This window comes from Scomber scombrus, chromosome 11 (assembly GCF_963691925.1).
Source record: "Scomber scombrus chromosome 11, fScoSco1.1, whole genome shotgun sequence".
NCBI lineage: Eukaryota > Metazoa > Chordata > Actinopteri > Scombriformes > Scombridae > Scomber > Scomber scombrus.
The window spans coordinates 30,489,913-30,510,887 of NC_084980.1; the positions used below are offsets into that span (position 1 = coordinate 30,489,913).

General features: G+C 39.3%; 1 protein-coding gene across 1 annotated transcript; it reads left to right on the forward strand.

The window, feature by feature from the left end:
* Window positions 1-2,328: 2,328 nt before the first annotated feature.
* LOC133991219 (uncharacterized) lies at window positions 2,329-7,589 on the forward strand. The gene is made up of 6 exons (XM_062429711.1): window positions 2,329-2,383; window positions 2,476-2,787; window positions 3,188-3,253; window positions 4,672-4,974; window positions 5,107-5,181; window positions 7,301-7,589. The coding sequence occupies exons 1-6, from the start codon at window positions 2,341-2,343 to the stop codon at window positions 7,447-7,449; spliced, it is 948 nt and encodes a 315-aa protein (XP_062285695.1). The 5' UTR covers window positions 2,329-2,340; the 3' UTR covers window positions 7,450-7,589.
* Window positions 7,590-20,975: the final 13,386 nt, after the last annotated feature.

The window sequence follows — 20,975 nt, forward strand, 5'->3', positions numbered from 1 at the left end:
GACAAATGAGACATGGGGGTAGGAACAGGAGGGGGGAGACAATTCATACAAGGACGAGAATAAACAAAACATTATACTCTGTAAAGAATTTCACTGTAAAATCATCTACTGTCATTTATTTAACAGTATAATACTGTATATTGGATTACAGTCTATGACAGTAGGATGACGGTGGGTTTTATGGTAATTTTACAGTGTATGCCAACATTTCACTGTTTATTTACAAAGGATAATAAAATCTGTTACTTTTGCTTTTAATTCCTATAAATCCCCACAAATAAAAAAAAAGTAGAAAACACAAAAGAATAGACGTTCAATAAAGTATTTCTGTGTTTTATTTGTCACATTTCTATTAATAAACGGACAGATTACTGCATTACCATGACAGTACAAGTGAAAGGGAGAGAGAGGAGAGGACCTCACTGGAGACAAACAGCCTCACTCTGTCATGTATGTCCCTCAGTAATGATAAGTGTAAACTGTAAAGCAAAGGTGGAAGAAGTTTATATTCTATTAAATGTTCATGAATATAGCTCCAAATCCCAACAGAAGTAACCTCAGGACACTTTTCACATAGAGCAGGTCTATATCGTACTCTTTATTTTACAGAGAGCCAACATTCCTCCATGAGCAGCACTTGGTGACAGCAGCAAGGAGAAACTCCACTTTAACAGGAAGAAACCTCAAGAATATAAACTCTTTATACACATTTGGTGACATGAAAACTAAACTTTGCAGAGACTAGTAGTAGTAGAAGCAATGTGTTGTTGCAGCCACCAGAGGGCAGCAGTGTAAAGGTTTTATTACTGACAGCAGCAGCACACAGCAGATAGAGGTAATGTAATATAAAGTGTAGAATGAGATGTAAACTATAGGTTTAAAGTGTCATAAAATGTCTCAACAACATTAATAATATATCATATAATGTGTAAAATATATTATAAATATTATATAATAAAAAGGGGCAGAGTTACTTTTGGTTTCCTGGAAACAGCTGAACATGTAGACTGCTGCTGGTTGTATTTGGTACCAAACGTTTATTAAATAATCATGAATAAATATTCAGTTATTTGCAAACAGGTTGAATTTTCTCTTGTTTTTAGACTTTGTAAAATTATAATTATAATTACATATTATGATTAAACCAGTTAACATTAGACTATTTGATTTAAAACAACTGAAATAATAACAGAAGAAATAATAAAGAATTTGACAAACACACATTTTTAAATACCGTAATAAACGGTGTATGAGACGCACCTTTAACGCAATACTTTTATTTAAAAGTGAGGTGCGTCTTATACACCAGTGTGTCATATTCACCTTTACAATGCAGAGAGAGGTTGGATCTGCATATGATTGTAGGTCTGTAAAAGGCTCCACACTAAGAACAGTAACTATAACAATGACTATAATTATAAACATAATGATGTGAGCGTCCACACTTATAAATGATAACATCCTGTAAACGCGCTCCAGCTGTTTCAGCAGCTAATGAAAAGAGACTATTGATGACCTGTTAATGCTGAATGCTGGACAGAAAGATAGTTGTGTGTTGATCAGAAGTATTTCAGACACCAGCTGCTGTGATGTTTCAGTATTTACAGACCAAACTGATGTTGAAGCGTGACTCTGGTGCAGTAGTCTATTTGTGCACAGCGAGCACACAGCTACACACTGTATTAAATATATAAAGTTACTGTATTAAATATATAAAGTTACTGTGTTCCTTTAAAAGGTTTAATTGAAAGTCAGCCTAACCCGAACACAGTCTGAGTTAATATAGCGGTCCAGTTCAGTTAAGCAAATAATTACTGGACCATTAACCTAAATTAACCTGACACACTGGTTCAGGTGTAATATGTGTGTTTTCATTGTGGTTCAGTTAAAAGTAAATTGAGAAAGTTTAAACATGTATAAACATTTGTCATATAAATGAATATCTACTGGTGCATTCAAATAAATCAGTCTTTAATAGAAAAGCATTTCCCCAGCATGACAACCCTCAAAATAGACTGATTATTATTATTATTATTATTATTATTATTATTATTATTATCGTTGTTATTATTATTATTATTATTGAGAATATTGAAACCTGTCAGATGATGAAGGAAATTGAATTAACTGATTGATCTAAATTAAATAAATAAGCAGAAAACCACGCAGCAGCAGCAGCAGCAGCCTTATGTGTCTGCTGCAGGGGCTGATGGGAGGTTTGAGGACCTGTTAGAAACCACGTGGCCCTCGTCTGATCTCACAGCTCGTCCTTGTTTGGCCTCAGCTGCATCAGAGCGCCACTTCTCCCCAGGTTCACCAGAGGAAACACCACTGCACAAGATGCTTTTCCTCCCAGCTGCTGCTCTGTGCTGTCTGTGTTCAGGTGAGTGTTTCCAGCCAATCAGGAGCCCACAAACTCAACCTTTAACAAACACTGTCACACTGACCTTCATCTGTGTGTCTGTTTCTCTACAGCGCTGGTTGCCATGGCAGCACAGCTGATTCAGGATGATTTAACATTGACCAGGAGAGCTGGTGGAAATGTTTCCTTCAGCTGTCGAGGAACTGACAAGTGTTACAGTTTATGGCCAGTTGTATACTGGTACCAGAAGAAAGACACAGAAACATTCAAAGTGATTCTTGATATTAACCTGGATGATGGTAACGTAGGTAAAGGTTACAATCACCCTCAGAAAGATGATTTCTCATCTGTAAAGACACAGAACGGCTGTGAGTTGCAGATCCAGACAGTTCAACTCTCACATTCAGCCACCTACTACTGTAACTGTGGGAAAGTTGCTTCCCACAGTGAGAAATGATCCCTGCAGCCTGTACAAAAACCTCCAGATGTCAAACAGTGTTATTGACAGGAAGAGAGCAGTAAACCACAGCCCAGGTTCACATATTTCACCTCCATCTCAGCCAGAGTCACTCTACTGATCTCCATGTAATAAAATCATATTTTATTAACGTGACAGACAACATGTGTCATGTGTTGGACGGATTAGAAATGTAGCAGGATCCCGCCTCTCTCTACCTTAATAGGCTGAAATCAAGAAAAATACAACAATAGAAGAGACAGTCATGTTGATATGAACATTAGAGAAACACATCATGGAGATGAAATATGAAACTGCTTCATAATTTGGATTATTTCACCTCAGCTGACACATTCAGCAGCAGAGAGGTTTTTGTACGAGGCTTTTTCACTGTGTCAACGACATCTTTGGCTCTGGCACTAAACTGTTTGTAGGTAAGTCTAAACTTTCATTTTCCTTCAGTTGTTTTATTGAACAAGTTGAAAATGTGTTTGTAGTTTTAGTTTCTGCTGCTTCAGGCTTTACATGTTAGTTTTTTCATATTTAGTAGAGAATTCTTTCTGCAGCCGTTCTTACATAAAACTAATCAATAACTCCTGAAAAGAGCTTCAAATCTCACTGCACACCACAAGTTATTCTTTATTTATGCATCACATCAAAGTTTGTTTCCAGCCAAAAAGTCTGATATCAGTAATGTTACAAATAAACAGGATTTAATCATCTCATTGATTCAGCAGCAGCTCCTGTTTGTTAAAAACAAGATGATATATGATGTGAAACATCATTTAATAAATGTTCCTAAATGTCATTTTAGAAGCAAATAGTCATAAATATATTGTGTTAAATATACAGTATATATTTATTAAATGGTAAAATGTATCTCATGATAATTGTGTTTTTATGATGATAAATATGTTTATTAGTAGAAAGTATATTAATGCATGAAGGTAAAAAGAGATTAATATGTTATTACGATAAATATAATTTATAGATAAAATGTATAATTGTACCTTAATTCACATTTAATATAAATGAAACGAACGTTATGTCAAATAATGTTAAAATATTTTAGAAAATATAAATTTACATAACAACATATATCATATCTTATATTTTATCTGATATATGTGAACATGTTGTAATTGTGTTTTATATAAAAGCTGAAACTATTTAAAAAGTAGTTAAAGTATTGATGTATTGTGTCTGATTAGAGTAAAGTATATGGTGGTAAATATACTTCATATAAAACACTATAATCATTTATAAATGTAATATTAATATAATATATTTTAACCAAGTTATAAAACTATAGTTTTAATTTAACAAAGACAAATGTCATCATATTATTTTATGTTACATTATATTATATTTGACATATCTCTACATGTTGTGGTGATTGTGTTTTATATAAAACCTAAAACTGTTTTATGAAATAAATGAAATTATTAATATATTGATTCTCTTTAAACTTAATAATCAATATGGTGGTAAATATATTTGATATAAAACATTATAATCATGAACAAAAGTATTTTATATGAGGCTGTTATGTCATGAAATATGTTCAGTTTTACACATTTTATTATATTAGTAATTAATGTTGTTAAATATTGATAAAGAGTGGTACATTGTGTTTGAATCTTTCTATATGACATATGATGAGCTTCCATGATGCTTTAGTCTGATATGATTATTGATCCAGTGTCCAGTAGATGATGTTTGTGGTGTATTGATGAGTAGTTTAGTGATCATGTAGTTTCCAGGATCAGACTGAATGCAGTGCAGTGCTGTAAGCTGCTGTTGACTGTGTGAATGTGTGTCTGTGCTGCTTGTTGCTGCTGTCAAACTTCAGATGAGCAGGTAGTGAAGCCCGTGGTGAGCGTGTACCCAGCAGCATCCAGAGCCCACCTGGAGGGGAAGAGCTCCCTGCTGTGTCTGGCCTCAGCCATGTCTCCTCCTCTGGTCCGGTTCTCCTGGAAAAGACAGAAGAAGAACGGCCCGCTGGAGGTTCTGACCCCTGCTGAGTTTGAGCAGCTGGAGCTCAGAGAGCCGGGACGCAGCGCCTCCATCCTGCTGCTCCATCAGCAAGAGAACAGCACATATAAATACCGCTGCTACGTCAAGCACGAGGGGGGCCCAGTGGAGGCCCAAACAGGTAATGAAGGCTTGGTGACTGTGTTCAGCAGTGATTCAGCTTCATCTGGAGACGCTGTCAGAGAGAGCAGAGGAGCAGAGCGCTGACATTTCTCACTGCAACTCCAAACATTTGACTCCTTTTCTGTTTCAGAGGTTCCAGCTGCAGCAGCCTCCTGTCCTCCAGAGAGAGAGCCAGCAGACCTGCCAGCTCTGCAGCAAGCTGACTGTAAGATCACCTGCTGCCTCTCTGCATGCTCTGACAGCTCCAATGTCCTGCTGCAGTTAAGGCTGCATATCAGTCTGTTCACTTTCTGCTCATCATTGAAGGATTTAAACATACACTCCCTGATTCTGTTAGAGTGTCCCACAGCACAACAAGTCCCACTGAGAGAGCTTTCACTGCACAGGCTGACTAATAACACCTTTTGAGGGAGCGACACTACATTTTAGGCTTTGAGGGAGATATAACAAATTTAGGGAGTCTATCTTAAAGCTGCACTAATCAATAGTTTTATATTAAGAAAGAATCTAATGACTAAATGAGCTTTTTAGCCTCTTTTAGCTGCTAGTTGTGGTTTTGTGGCACATTTCCTGTCTGGTTCAGTCTCAGTGTTTCCAGCAGCAGCAGCACCTGTTTTCTAATGCAGCATCAGGCGCCTCTTTCACCATAACCACAAAATAAAACGGCACCTACTGCAGATATAATTAGGCTCTAACACAGAGGTCTGTAGGATCATTTTTATGTAACCCATGTGCAATTACGCATTGCGCATACACAACCATTAACTCTGGTCATGCTGACTGTGGGCAGTTTGTTTTCTGCTGGACCAGTGTGGGATGGATAGGGTAATATTGTATTGATTCATTTATTGTTCAGTCTATGGGAGAGTCTGAGACTGAAACGAGACGGCTGAAGAGCTTTTCCACATTAAAAGCAGCGGACGTAGCTGTCGGCTTCAAGCGCTCTCAAGAACTTTGTCTCGTCACTTCAAAATTTTAATTCATTTATTTTTCATTCTCATAACAGCTTTAAACATATTTCTAAATTAACTTAAATAACAAAACGAAAAATCTACTCAGTTCATAATAAAGTTCTCAAACAGTGATCGACACATTATATCTCCACCAATACGTTACAGGATGCATTCAGTAAAAAATGCAAATAATAATAAAATACAGAAATGGCATAGCTTAACATAGCATTCACACAAAATAAATAAATAGGCTACCGGTAATTCAAGTGTGCTGTAATTTAGTAAACAAGCCAATAACCTATATGTGCAAATAATATGAGAATTTAGAAGACCCGAAATTATTAAATAATTATTAAATAATTTAAGCTCAACAAAACGAAATTATTTGAATGAATGGTTTCCCTAGTGCAGCATCAGGCGCCTCTTTTTCCGGCTTATGTTTATTGAGTTAGTTTGTATTTATTGATATTGTGTTACAGAGTTATATTTATCTAGGCCACCTACTATCTGTACATCATAACTAAAAAAAAAAGAAGAAGACTCCGGCCACCAGGGGGAGCCGTGCAGCCTGGGAACCCCCCCCAAACTTCACCACTGTTGAGGGAGATATAACAAGTTTAGGGAGTCTATCTTAAAGCTGCTCTAATCAATAGTTTTATATTAAGACAGAATCTAATGACTAAATTAGCTTTTTAGCCTCTTTTAGCTGCTAGTTGTGGTTTTGTGGCACATTTCCTGTCTGGTTCAGTCTCAGTGTTTCCAGCAGCAGCAGCAGCAGCTGTTTCCTGATAAAGCCACTGTACACTACCTGCCCAGCAGCAAACAGCACACACACCATTATATGTCAGAGATGACTTTGTTAGCTTGTTGTGGAGTTCTTCTGCTCCCAAGTGCTAAAAACTTCACATCTATAGTAACCTGTGTGTTTTTAAACAGTGTTTGGACTTTGCTTTTTATCCTTGACTGATTTTAATTGTTATAAATTGTAGTTTATTAGTTGTGAATTAAAAAGTGATTTGAAGTTAAAAACAGGAAATCAAATCCTGCTTAGGGCCCCTAAAAAGCTGGGTCCGGCCCTGACTTGTTTTATTTAATAAGGGCCTTTGAGCTGTCAGTCAAACTGTAGTGGACCCCTGTCTTCATGTAAAGCTGCTCGTCCCGTGTGGAAAAGTCCAAGTTATAGTGAAGAAAATGTGATGATATTGTGATGAAATATCCACAGTTGAACAGACTGAAACCTGTGTGTGTGTGTGTGTGTGTGTGTGTGTGTGTGTGTGTGTGTGTGTGTGTGTGTGTGTGTGTGTGTGTGTGTGTGTGTGTGTGTGTGTGTGTGTGTGTGTGTGTGTGTGTGTGTGTGTGTGTGTGTGTCAGTGCTCTTCCAGTCTCAGTGCAGGGTGAAGCTGCTCTGTGTGCTGTACACAGTGCTGATAGTGAAGAGTCTCGTGTACTGCTGTGGACTCTCTCTGCTGATGATCCTCAGAAACAAGGGACCGTCCACCAACTGCACACATGCTGACTGACTGTTTCCTGCTCGCCTTTTCTCACCATCACATCTCATCAATTCATCTCATTCATCACTTTGATCGGTCTTCATAAATGTCACTTATGACGTGTTGTGCTTGTTTTTACATTTTCTCTCTTTATGCACAAGTTAGATACAGTTGTGCTAAATATATAAATACATATATACTCATTTATATTTACAAATAAAATCTCAACAGTTACTTTTGTAGCTTTGGTTTGTTTTGTTTCCAACTATAAACTTTCATTTGTATCGTAGGAAATATAAAAATAAATGTAGAAAATATAACTCAGTTTTTTAAGTATCTTTCAAAACCTTTATTGTGTTTATTGTTTTGTGTTTAATGAATTCTGCAAAGTTAGATTTGTCTTTTTAATTCATAACTGTGATATTTTCAATAAACTGTAACATCGTTTTATTTGGTTTTGTTTGTTTTTCTTCTAAATTTGTGTCTCTGAATTGATTTTGATGCAAAATGCCCCCAAAATATAGAGATTTGCAAAAAAAGTCTCAACAGTTAATTAATATATGATTTTATATTAAATCAACTACAGTCTTATGATTCTCTACTTCATTTACAATATAGAGTTACTTCTAAATATATAATGAATAAAACTAGAATTAAATAATAGCAATTTAAATTAGGTGAATTTGTATTCTTTAATTTTTATTTAGTTAATCATTTAAAATGTTTTCAATCTATTGATGTATAAATATGTAAAGCAAATATAAACATACAGATATTAAATATAAGCATGTAGTTGTTGTGTGAGAACAGGTTTGATGGTTCCCTGATTATTTAGGTTGCACATTGATCATCTTTTATAATTATTTCAGTGTGGATGTACAACTCTACACTGATAACACTGTTGTTTAAACACATGATAAAACAGCACAGAGCTGCTTTGAAACTACAGCTGTTATTAAACTGATCACACAGCAGCGAGCTGCTTTGAAACTACAGCTGTTATTAAACTGATCACACAGCAGCTTAATTAGTCTGTGCTGAAGTCTGAATGTTGTCAAAATGATGGGTGTTTTTTTTATTTATTTATTATCTAAATCACTAAAATATTGATCAGCTCTTGTAGTTTTATCCAGAACTAATTGTGTTTGCATTTACATAAAATATGACTATAAGAAAACTCAGTTTATTGAGATTAATACGACACACATGAATACAAAAGTGATTCAGTGTAGAAAAGATGACTTGTTTATTTCAGTGGTTTCTATTTGTGTCTCAGTTTGGTTTGTGTTCTGATTGATGATAACAAACACAGGATGTTTCTTTTTAAACTTTGCAGAGAGGCAGTGAATGTTAAACATGTTCTTACAGTGTGAATTTAAACACTCTGATGGCAACGACGATGGAAGATTTCAGAATCAATATAACTTAAAAATGTGTTTTATTAGCAAAAACAAGCTGCTTTGAAACTACAGCTGTTATAAAACTGATCACACAGCAGCTTAATTAGTCTGTGCTGAAGTCAAAAAGGCTCTACTCTCTTTAATTTTGCACATTCATCAAAAACAGCAAAAGTATTTGTACTGAATTTGTGCCTAGTTGTAGTTTCAATGAAGAATGGGGACATACTCTGAATTACATCCTTAATATCTTCCTTACTATATATGGCTTTATCATCTAAATCATGAATCACCAAACCTGACAAACTTGTAACACAACTTAATACCACATATACTCATCCTGCAGAGAATAGCTTTTTAAGAGAGACCACAGCATTATCCACAGTAATACCTTGTACTTTATGTGCTGAACAAGCCTAAGCAAGTTTAAGAGGAAACTGTCGATGTAATAAACCTTTTTTAGTAACCTTCTCTTCCTCTGCTTCAATACCTGTAGAACCCATTACAACTACTGAACCTCTTGCACATTGTTCCCTCCTCTGTGCAACAACATGATCATCATCAAACTTAACACACACTTTATGAGGAATCTTACTCTTCTCTTAATAGTTAGTCTGTTACAGAACCATACACACCATTAACCAGACCATCCATAGCTTCCACATTAGTGCTCAACATTACACACATTCTTACCCAGCAACAGCTGTTCAGCCAAACATGTGTTATAAGTTTTCACATGATGTCCAATTTCCAATTCAAGTTTCCCCATTACTTAATTTAATCTGGTTCTTGCAGTTTTCATTTTTACTCAAAGCACAATATTCAGATGCAAATGTCACCATACACGTCATTAAAAGTGTCATTTGGCCTATTCTCGTAATGATCAACAAAACTAGTCATCCAAATGTCATCTGTGGTACAATCATGTGACGCTGCCTTTTGCCTCAACACACTTAAGGACAAACTCATTTTAACTATATTATCTCCTGTGAGTACAAACACAACTTTCTTTGAACATTCCTTAAGATGCATATTAGTTAACCTCTATACAGCTTCTTCAGCACACACACATCTCTGTTATGTAGATAAACACTGCCTAGACTTCTCAATGCCTCTTTTGCACTAACGTTCCCGTCCTTTGATGCTTCTCTATGGGCTTTAGTCAGCAACAATCCTATTTCTCTTTCTGCCTTCGACATGTAAGAAATTATGTAAATAACACACGCATAAGCATAACGAACAAACTGTACATCTAAATTAACATTTCAACTTTTCAATAGTGGCTTGATATACTGATTTCACAAACTTCATTAACCTGCATTTTGACACTATATGTGTATTTCTAGCTAAAAGTTTATATGCAGCCTCAAAAGAAAGTTGAATAATCCCTAAACTTTCAAACAAAGCTTTGAAACCATCATTGATATTGTTCTCACTGCTGCGTGCTCTCTTTTCATATGATTTGAATCTTTCTCACCCTGTTTACATGCTCTTGCTGCCGAATTATCAGTGTGCCACAGTACAGACTGTGGGAGCTGAGCATACTGCAGGAGTTTGAACGTCTCCCTTTATTTAATTATGTCAGTTTCTCAGCTCTGAGTTTAGGATTTGAGCCGCTTCTCTCACAGATTAATAACACAAATTAAAACTGAGGCAGGGAGCACTGAGTTCATACTGAAGTTCCTGGAACGATTCTTTAAGCAGAGTGGATGGTTGTAACCGTCATTGTGTTATTAAAGTGAAAAACCACAGTGAACAGTGTGGAGGCTGCTGAGCAGAAACCCACACGGCCCATCTGCTGCAGGAAAGGAAGTGCTGATTCGCTGTCAAAAGTTTTTTATGAGTCTTAATAACCACAGAGAACAGGAAACTTACACAAGATTTAACAGTTAACAGATATGGGAATAAAAGATGACATTTTGGTGTAATTTCCTTTATAAATGTAGAGTTTGGTTGGTGGTCAGTCAGAAATGTCTTTGTTTGGACTCATAACTTCAGTATTCATAAAATCCTGACCACCAAACCACAAAAGGTCCACTTATCAGTTTTTCTGGTGCTTTCAATCACCTCTCCTGGTCTTCAACAGTTCTCCTCAGTCCCAGTTAGTGGCCCCAGTTTTAACTTTAGGGCCCCCCAGATCAGCTCATAATTCAGGACTCAGTTTTAACCTCTTTATCATTGCAGCTGATCCTGTTCTCAAGTGGTCAGCAGTTAATCATATGATCACAAACTGCACTGTGGAGCTCTGGGGGCCCCTGAGGGTCTGGAGGCCTGTGAGAGTCTGGAGGCCCCTGAGAGTCTGGGGGCCCCTGAGAGTCAGGAGGCCCTTGAGGTTCTGGGGGCCCCTGAGAGTCTGGAGGCCCCTGAGAGTCTGGGGGCCCCTGAGTGTCTGGGGGCCCACAGAGGGTCTGGAGGCCCCACATTCCCCTTCTGGTGATCCAAAACACAGTCCGAACTGACTTGTAGTTTCACACAATTCATCTGTTAGAAAGTGTTAAATATGTGTGCAGACAGACGGCGCCCCCTGCTGGTCAGAAATTTCGCAGCACAGACAGAAAACACAGGAACACTTTTAATGGCTCTCATGATAAATCCATGCTCTGGATGTATTATAAGAGCTCTTATAATACATCCATGCTGCTTCCTCCTCCTCTGTGTTTAATAGCATCCTTGGTGTTGCATTACTGCCACCTGCTGGTCAGCTCCTACAGTGTCCAGCTCTCCTAAGCAGAAACTTCCCACCGTGTTCAGTCTCACCACACAAACCTGCTCCTGTCAGTGCTCAGGCCTGTACTACTAAGCTGGATTTTCTCTTATCGAGGTAACTTCAGGGTTAACCCTGGGTATTCTGTCCTACGACGCTGGTTCACTTCTTATCGGGGTAAATCACCATGGTAACTTCTATCAATCAATCAATCAATCTTTATTTGTATAGCGCCAAATCACAACAAAGTTATCTCAAGGCACTTTACACATAGAGCAGGTTCTAAACCGAACTCTTCAGGTTTTAATTTTAAAGAGACCCAACATTCCCACATGAGCAAGCACTTAGCGACAATGGCAAGAAAAAACTCCCTTTTAACAGGAAGAAACCTCAGGCAGAACCAGGCTCAAAGTGGGCGGCCATCTGCCTCGACCGGTTGGGGTAGAGGGGAGAGAGAGCAAGAATAGGAGAGAGAGAGAAGCACATAGAAAATAAACATTGAAGCTAGAAGGTCCGGGACTGGAATCTGTCATCCGGACGTCTACAGGCCCAGATTACCTGTGAGACGAGAAAGCACAGACAACTCCGGGGAAGAAGTTTAGCTTATTGATGCATTAATAGTACATGAATGTTATTGGATATAGATGGATGGATAGAGAGAGAGAGGGGAGGAGAGAGGAGCTCAGTGCATCATGGAGGTAGGAGTCCCCCGGCAGTCTAAGCCTATAGCAGCATAAACTAGGAGCTGGCTAACTATAAGCTCTATCAAAAAGGAAAGTTTTAAGCCTACTCTTAAAAGTAGAGAGGGTGTCTGCCCTCCGGACCGAATCTGGGAGATGGTTCCACAGGAGAGGAGCCTGATAACTGAAGGCTCTGCCTCCCATTCTACTTTTAGAGATACTAGGTACCACAAGTAGGCCTGCGTTCTGGGAGCACAGTGTTCTAGTAGGTACATAAGGTACTATGAGCTCTTTAAGGTATGATGGAGCCTGACCATTAAGAGCTTTAAAAGTGAGGAGAAGGATTTTAAATTCTATTCTTGATTTTACGGGAAGCCAATGCAGTGAAGCTAAAATAGGAGTAATATGATCTCTCTTTCTAGTTTTTGTCAGAACGCGTGCAGCTGCATTCTGGACCAGTTGGAGAGTCTTTAGAGATTTATTAGGACAGCCTGATAATAATGAATTACAATAATCCCAAAACTTATGCAGAACGGCTAACCTGCTCCGGAGGAGGTTTTGTTCTGGATAAGAGATCAGCGAGTATAAAAGCACCGCTTCCTGACCAACCAGTGCTCTTGGAAAATGGGCTGCCCATTCTTAGAAGATCCTGTCGACATTAGTGTGAAGCTGGGTAAATGATCAAGATTGGAAAACCCTGGGTTCTATTACCGAGTTGATAACCAGCTTTGAATGTCTGGGTAAGTCAACCCAGGTAACGGAGAGATATCCAGGGTATGTTAATCCAGCTTCGTAGTACAGGCCTCTGATCTCCTCATTCCCTCCATCATGTTCTTTATTTCCTGAGGTTAGAATCACTACATGTTCTGCTGTTTCTACAACCTGACACTGCTCATAAAGTCCAGTATGATGCTAGAGTCCCGTTCAGGTTACTGTGTTTGATCATTACTATGATGCATGGAGAGGAAGGCCATGAAACTTCAGAGGAATTGCATTGGTGCAAAAACACACATATGGAAACAAATACAACATTAAACTTACACAATAAATCAAATTAACCCCATGTCTTTAATAATAAGGTTCATGTCATGTACACAGGATGAGCTGCAAACTGAAAAATGAGATGAAACCTGTCAACAGGTCTGCTGCCACGTATGAAGGTGAAAGAATGAGAGGAGCAGGTGAACTTAATCAGGACAATTAGGGGTTACAGAGCCAATCAGTGAGAAGGAAAGGAGGAAAAAAGGGAGTGAGTTAGGTGAGGAAAGAGAAGTGGAATAAATAAAAGAGAGAATAGTGAGTCTTTACTACTTACAGTGGGTAGAAGAAGTCAAACCAGTAAGGGTAATAGTGTGTACAGAATCTCAAACTGGTAACTCAAGTGGGAGACACGACCTTATCTGTGAAATATGAATGATGATTTATAGAATTCAGACATTAGGAACACATGTTAGATTTGTTTGGGTACCTGCCCACGTGGGAGTGCCTGGAAATAAACTTGGAGATAAATATGCAAAAAAAAACAAGCCCAAAGATCAGAGGTCATCTTCAGTTCAAACTAATCTGTGCACGACAGAAGCCAAAGCAATAAAAATAATTAAAAAAAGAAGGAAATCAAGAAAGTGTAAAGACCAATGGAGTGGTGGAAATAAAGAGAGACAGTTATTTTCTGTTACTCCACTGGTTGGACAAATGAGACATGGGGGTAGGAACAGGAGGGGGGAGACAATTCTTACAAGGACGAGAATAAACAAAACATTATACTCAGTAAAGAAATTCACTGTAAAATCATCTACTGTCATTTATTTTAACAGTATAATACTGTATATTGGATTACAGTCTATGACAGTAGGATGACGGTGGGTTTTATGGTAATTTTACAGTGTATGCCAACATTTCACTGTTTATTTACAAAGGATAATAAAATCTGTTACTTTTGCTTTTAATTCCTATAAATCCCCACACATTAAAAAAAGTAGAAAACACAAAAGAATAGACGTTCAATAAAGTATTTCTATATTTTATTTGTCACATTTCTATTAATAAACGGACAGATTACTGCATTACCATGACAGTACAAGTGAAAGGGAGAGAGAGGAGAGGACCTCACTGGAGACCAACAGCCCCACTCTGTCATTTATGTCCCTCAGTAATGATAAGTGTAAACTGTAAAGCAAAAGGTGGAAGAAGTTTATATTCTATTCAATTTTTATTAATATAGCTCCAAATCCCAACAGAAGTAACCTCAGGACACTTTTCACATAGAGCAGGTCTATATCGTACTCTTCATTTTACAGAGAGCCAACATTCCTCCATGAGCAGCACTTGGTGACAGCAGCAAGGAGAAACTCCACTTTAACAGGAAGAAACCTCAAGAATATATACTCTTTATACACATTTGGTGACATGAAAACTAACCTTTGCAGAGTCTAGTAGTAGTAGAAGCAATGTGTTGTTGCAGCCACCAGAGGGCAGCAGTGTAAAGGTTTTATTACTGACAGCAGCAGCACACAGCAGATAGAGGTAATGTAATATAAAGTGTAGAATGAGATGTAAACTATAGGTTTTAAAGTGTCATAAAATGTCTCAACAACATTAATAATATATCATATAATGTGTCAAATATATTATAAATATTATATAATAAAAAGGGGCAGAGTTACTTTTGGTTTCCTGGAAACAGCTGAACATGTAGACTGCTGCTGGTTGTATTTGGTACCAAACTTTTATTAAATAATCATGAATAAATAAATATTCAGTTATTTGCAAACAGGTTCAATTTTCTCTTGTTTTTAGAATTTGTAAAATTATAATAATAATTACATATTATGATTAAACCAGTTAACATTAGACAATTTGATTTAAAACAACTGAAATAATAACAGAAGAAATAATAAAGAATTTGACAAACACACATTTTTTAATACCGTAATAAACGGTGTATGAGACGCACCTTTAACACAATACTTTTATTTAAAAGTGAGGTGCGTCGGACTTCCGGTTTGGTGAGCATGTGAGAGCGGCGTAGTCTTCGTCCCCCGCGACTCAACTTCGCAAAAATCCCATATTTTTCTTATACCCTCAACAGCTCAAGTAGGATTTTATATTTTATAAACTCAGTTTAACATCGTGTAACCAAGAATAATGTCAAAAGCAACGAAACCGACAAAGAAAAACGTCAATGATGCTCCTCCAAGTCCCTGCGCTAACACGAGCTCGTGCTTGGCTAGCATCCAGGGTCTGCTGGAAACACACAGAGCTAGCATGGCGGATGATCTTAAAAACTCCTTCGCTGCCCTGGAGTCAAGACTGGAGAAAATACAGACCACTTTGTCAGATCATGGACAGCGTATCGTTTCACTGGAAACTAGTGCCGAGTCAGATGACCAGCGTATTCTGGCCCTGGAGGCGAGGGTGGTCGCTTTAGCTGATAGCAACAGCAAGCTACTAGCGAAGACGTCGGACCTCGAGAGCCGGAGCCGCCGGAATAATATCCGAATCATCGGCCTTCCAGAATCAATCGAGGGGCCAACACCCACCATGTTTTTCTCGAAGCTGCTTGTTGAACTATTCGGAGAGGAGATCCTAGAATCCCCTCCCGAACTCGACCGAGCGCACAGGGCGCTAACTGCTAAGCCACAGCCAGGTTCAAGGCCACGGCCTGTGATTATCCGCCTGCACCGCTACCAGATTAAGGACTTAATCATACGAGAGGCCCGCAAAAGAAGAGGGAATCTACAATATCAAGGAGCCCCCGTCCAGATCTTCGAGGATTACGCTCCGGAGGTGGCTGAAGAACGTGCAAAATACCGGTCGGTGATGGCAGAACTGTATAACCTCTCCCTCAGGCCCTCGCTACTCTTCCCGGCTCGCCTCCAGGTAACACTCAACGGCGGGACAAAGAAGAGGTTCTCCTCCCCAGATGAGGCCGCGGCGTTCGCCTCAAGCTACAAACAGAGCCCGAGGCCCAACTAGCTTAGCCGGCTAGGCTAGGTATACTGTTACACAACACCATGGCAGCTCCGGTAAGACGTAAGGTCACCATTAGGTATAATCTCGACCACGAAGGTACAACAGGTCTATGGTATATGTCTGTTCTTTAATCGTAACCGTTGTAAATAACAACATGTGACTGAAGTCTTTTTACTGGTAGCTGCTCATTGCGTTAGCAAGCTGCTAACGCGCTAGCTGTGCCTTGGCCTTGGGCACTACAGGGCAAGACTGTTCCACCTAAAGACACCTTTTTTTTTTTTCTTTTCTTTTTTTTTTCTTCTTTTCTCTAAAGACGCTTTTCTGCAGCAAAATCAGTTAATTTTGCATTTGGACAATTCATTCATTTATTTATTGCCCATTATTTTTCTTTTTCCTTTTGCTGTTTATGCACGAATTTGAAAACTAATTTTTCAGTTTATTGGGGCACCTAAATGTGCGAGAGTTCGTTCTGTTTTTACTCTCCTAAAGCTGCAATTCTTACAGAGCTAATAGTCTTTATTTAGGTGAAAAATGTAAAGTGATTGTAAGTTCTTGATTAATGCTGAGCTTAACCAAGTGTAGGACTTGGTTTGTTTTGTTCTGCTCTGAAAATTTACCTATTACAGTTATGGTAAATAATTAATACTTTACTTGGGTCATAGATTACTATGTAATATTCCATATACAGAATATCTTATTCTTTATATATTCTTCATGTAATGTTGGAAGGGTACATTTCTGTATTTTGTTAAAGGTTCAAAGGGTTATGTAAAATGTATTATACCTGTTGAGTTAAGGGGTTCTGAGATGACTCTTTGAGGTAAGATGCTTCAGAAAGGGAAGTATGAGAAAGCTAGTTCAGATGTCGATGACATTTCTAGGGATTGGGAAGGGGGTGGGAAGGGGCAAGGCCAGGGATCCAGGTCTCCTCACAGATGGGGTGGGGGATTTGGGGCTGGTAAAGAGACCTTTTTTGTTGGTTTTGTACGGACAAGTAGCATTGCCTTATGTTTTGTTAAGTTTTTGATATCATTTGTTGTGATCTCACTCCTTTTCTGCTGCCTGCGTCTTAGAATCGGCCTGACACCTTTTCTTCCATTCGCTGTAACATGACTGGTTCATTAGACGGAGGGACCGCCGGAGGGCAAATGGTAAGGTTCATCTCTTTGAACACGGGGGGCTTGAATGCTGCATTAAAACGAACAAAGATTATGACTCATATCAAAAATCTGAACGCCGAGGTGATACTTCTTCAGGAGACACACCTGTTAAAGTCCGAACATGGAAAGTTGAGCCGACCATGGATAGGACACATTTTTCACTCCCAATTTAATTGTAAGACAAGGGGTACTGCCATATTAATAAAAAAAAACGTTCAATTCACCTCCTGTAATATTATCACAGACCCAGAGGGACGTTATACAATTGTCTCTGGTATTTTATGCCAGAAGCCTGTGGTCTTGGCATCAATCTACGCCCCGAATTGGGATGATCATAGTTTCTTTAATTCAGTATTATCTCTAATCCCCAACCCGGACTCCCATATGCTGATTCTTGGCGGGGATTTCAATTGTGTCATTGACCCAGTTCTCGATAGATCGAGCTCCCGAATTATCCCGCCCTCAAAGATGTCACAAACTTTGTCCACCTTCATGGACCAATTTGGCTATACTGATCCCTGGAGATTCATGTACCCATCTACCCGTCAATATTCCTTTTTCTCGCACGCCCATCGTTCTTTTTCCCGTATTGATTACTTCCTGGTAGATAAAAATCTTATCTCATCACTTATCTCTGTACAATATCTACCCATAACAGTTTCGGACCACTCAGCGGTAATACTAGATCTCCGTTTTGACCTAAAACCCAAACATTTTAGGTTTTGGCGTCTTGACCCTCTCTTACTTACAGAAGAAAAGTTTTGTAATTATATTTCTGATTCCATCACTGTCTTTTGCGACACCAACAAAAATAAAGAGACCTCCCCATCTTTACTGTGGGATACCCTGAAGGCTTTTCTCAGAGGCAAGATCATTTCATATGCATCTTATGCTAATAAACAACGCAGAAAGCGTAAAGAAGAACTAGAAAAATTAATTGCTGATTTGGACAGATCGCTAGCAACAACATATACTCCGGACTTGTATAAAGAGAGACTTGGACTTAAGACAGAACTCGACTTACTCCTTTCAACAGATGCTGAAAGACTACTTTTGCGCTCCCATGGAACGCTGTATGAACACGGTGACAAGGCTGGGCGCCTTCTAGCACACCAGCTAAAAGCCAGACAAGCGTCCAACCAAATTGTCCAGATCAGAGACGAATCAGGCACGGTAGTGACCGACCCAATTAAAATTAATGCCTCATTTAATTCGTTCTATCGTCAATTGTATGAATCTGAATCCCCCGGCGATGAAACCCAAATGGACGCCTTCTTTCAAAAACTAGACTTACCAACTATTTCACCTAACGACAATCAGACACTAGATGCTCCTTTAACACTTGCTGAGATAAAAGAAGCAATAAGCTCAATGAATAGTGGCAAATCACCGGGCCCCGACGGGTACCCCGTTGAGTTTTATAAGCGATTCTCTAATCAGCTGGCCCCTTTACTTCTAGAGATGTTAAACTTTTCACACAGCCATGGCTCTCTACCAGCCACTTTATTGCAAGCCTCTATTTCCCTCATTCATAAAAAAGATAAGGACCCTTTAAACTGTGCATCGTACAGGCCGATTTCCCTTCTACCTGTCGACGTGAAAATACTTGCGAAAATTTTAGCTCGTCGCTTGGGACCCATTATCCCTTCAATCATCTCGGAGGATCAAACAGGGTTTATTGGCGGGAGACACTCCTTTTCCAATGTCAGAAGGCTTCTCGGCGTCATCCACACTCCATCCTCCCCTATAGATCCGGAAGTGGTTATATCTCTTGACGCCGAGAAGGCCTTCGATAGGGTGGAATGGCCCTACCTCTTTTCTTCCTTGCGGCGATTTGGGTTCAGCTCCTGTTTTATTTCCTGGATTAAATTGTTGTACTCCTCTCCGCAGGCGTCAGTATGTACGAATACACAGCGCTCTGATCCTTTCCCCCTTTCCGTGGCACACGCCAAGGGTGCCCCCTTTCTCCACTGTTGTTCGCGCTTGCCATCGAGCCGTTGTCCATAGCATTGAAATCAGAAGGAAGATTCAAAGGAATGAGGAGACATGGAGAGGAACATCGGGTCTCGCTGTACGCTGATGACCTACTCCTGTATGTAAGCGATCCCCTGTCAAGCCTTCCACCGATTCTCTCAATTCTGGACTCGTTTGGCATATTCTCCGGGTATAAATTGAACATCTCCAAAAGTGAGTGTTTCGCGATAAATCAATTGGCTACTGAAATCCCAACTCACCTTATACCTTTCAAGACCACAGCGGTGGGCATAAAATACCTAGGCATAATGGTAACACGATCTATGCGCACACTGAAGGAACTGAACTTCTCAGCACTGACGGCAGCAGTCAAACAAGATCTTCAGAAATGGAACCGTTTACCACTGTCTTTAGCGGGTAGAGTGCAAACTGTAAAAATGAACATCTTACCAAGGTACCTTTATCTCTTCCAATGCTTACCACTCTACCTCCCTCGATCATATTTCAATCTTATCAACAGCATCATATCCACTTTCATTTGGGCAGGTAAACGGGCCAGAGCGAATAAATCCTTACTTCAGAGGGGCAGATCACTGGGTGGTCTAGGATTGCCCAACTTCCTAGGGTATTATTGGGCAGCTAACGCACAAAAAATTTTGCTCTGGTTCACCGCACCTCAACATAGTTGGTGCCAGTTAGAAGCAAACTCTTGTTCCACGTCCCTCCAGGCTCTAGCATGTAGCACCCTCCCCATCTCTCCTGCAAATTTCACAACCAACCCCATTGTAACTCATACATTAAAAATCTGGATTCAAATCAGGAAGCGGTTTGGATGGCTCTCCCTCCCCCAAACTACGCCTCTTTGTAATAATTATTTATTTGTACCAGCCAAGCTTGACACGCGCTTTGCAGCTCTGGAAAACAAAGGCCTGAAATGTCTGGGAGACTTGTACATAGATGGACTGTTCGCCAGCTTCAACCAACTACGCTCAACCTTCGGACTAGGTAGCACAGACTTTTTTCGCTTCTTCCAACTCCGCGACTTCGCACGAACTCATTCTTCTCAGTTCCCCCAAGCTCCACCCCGCAGCGGTATAGACTTAGTACTCCAGGCTAAATCTTTGCCTAAGGGCCATGTCTCATTTCTCTATAATCTCTTATCACCAATAAATGATACATCTGTAAATAAGTGCAGGGCAGACTGGGAAACTGAACTCCAGATAAGTATCTCTGATGCTCTATGGACACAAGCATTGGAAGCTGTGAACTCCTCTTCTAGTTGTACGAGACTCTCTGTCATCCAATTTAAAGTACTCTTTAGGCTGCACTATAGCAGAGACAAACTCTTCAAACTTTACCCAGACAAGACTCCTGAAGCTTGTGACAAATGTTCTCAGACGCCCTGCAATTTAACACACATGTTCTGGACATGCTCCAAATTATCTAACTATTGGAAATTGTTCTTTAAAACTATTTCTGACGTCCTTGGAATATCTGTTAGTCCATCGCCACAGATAGCCATTTTTGGAGTGTCTCCTGATGAACTTGTAACCACATCCTTGCAGGATAATGTTATAGCCTTTGCGTCTTTGATTGCGCGCAGAAAGATTCTTTTCTTATGGAAATCCTCCCAGCCACCTTCCTTTAAATCCTGGCTACAAGATTTATT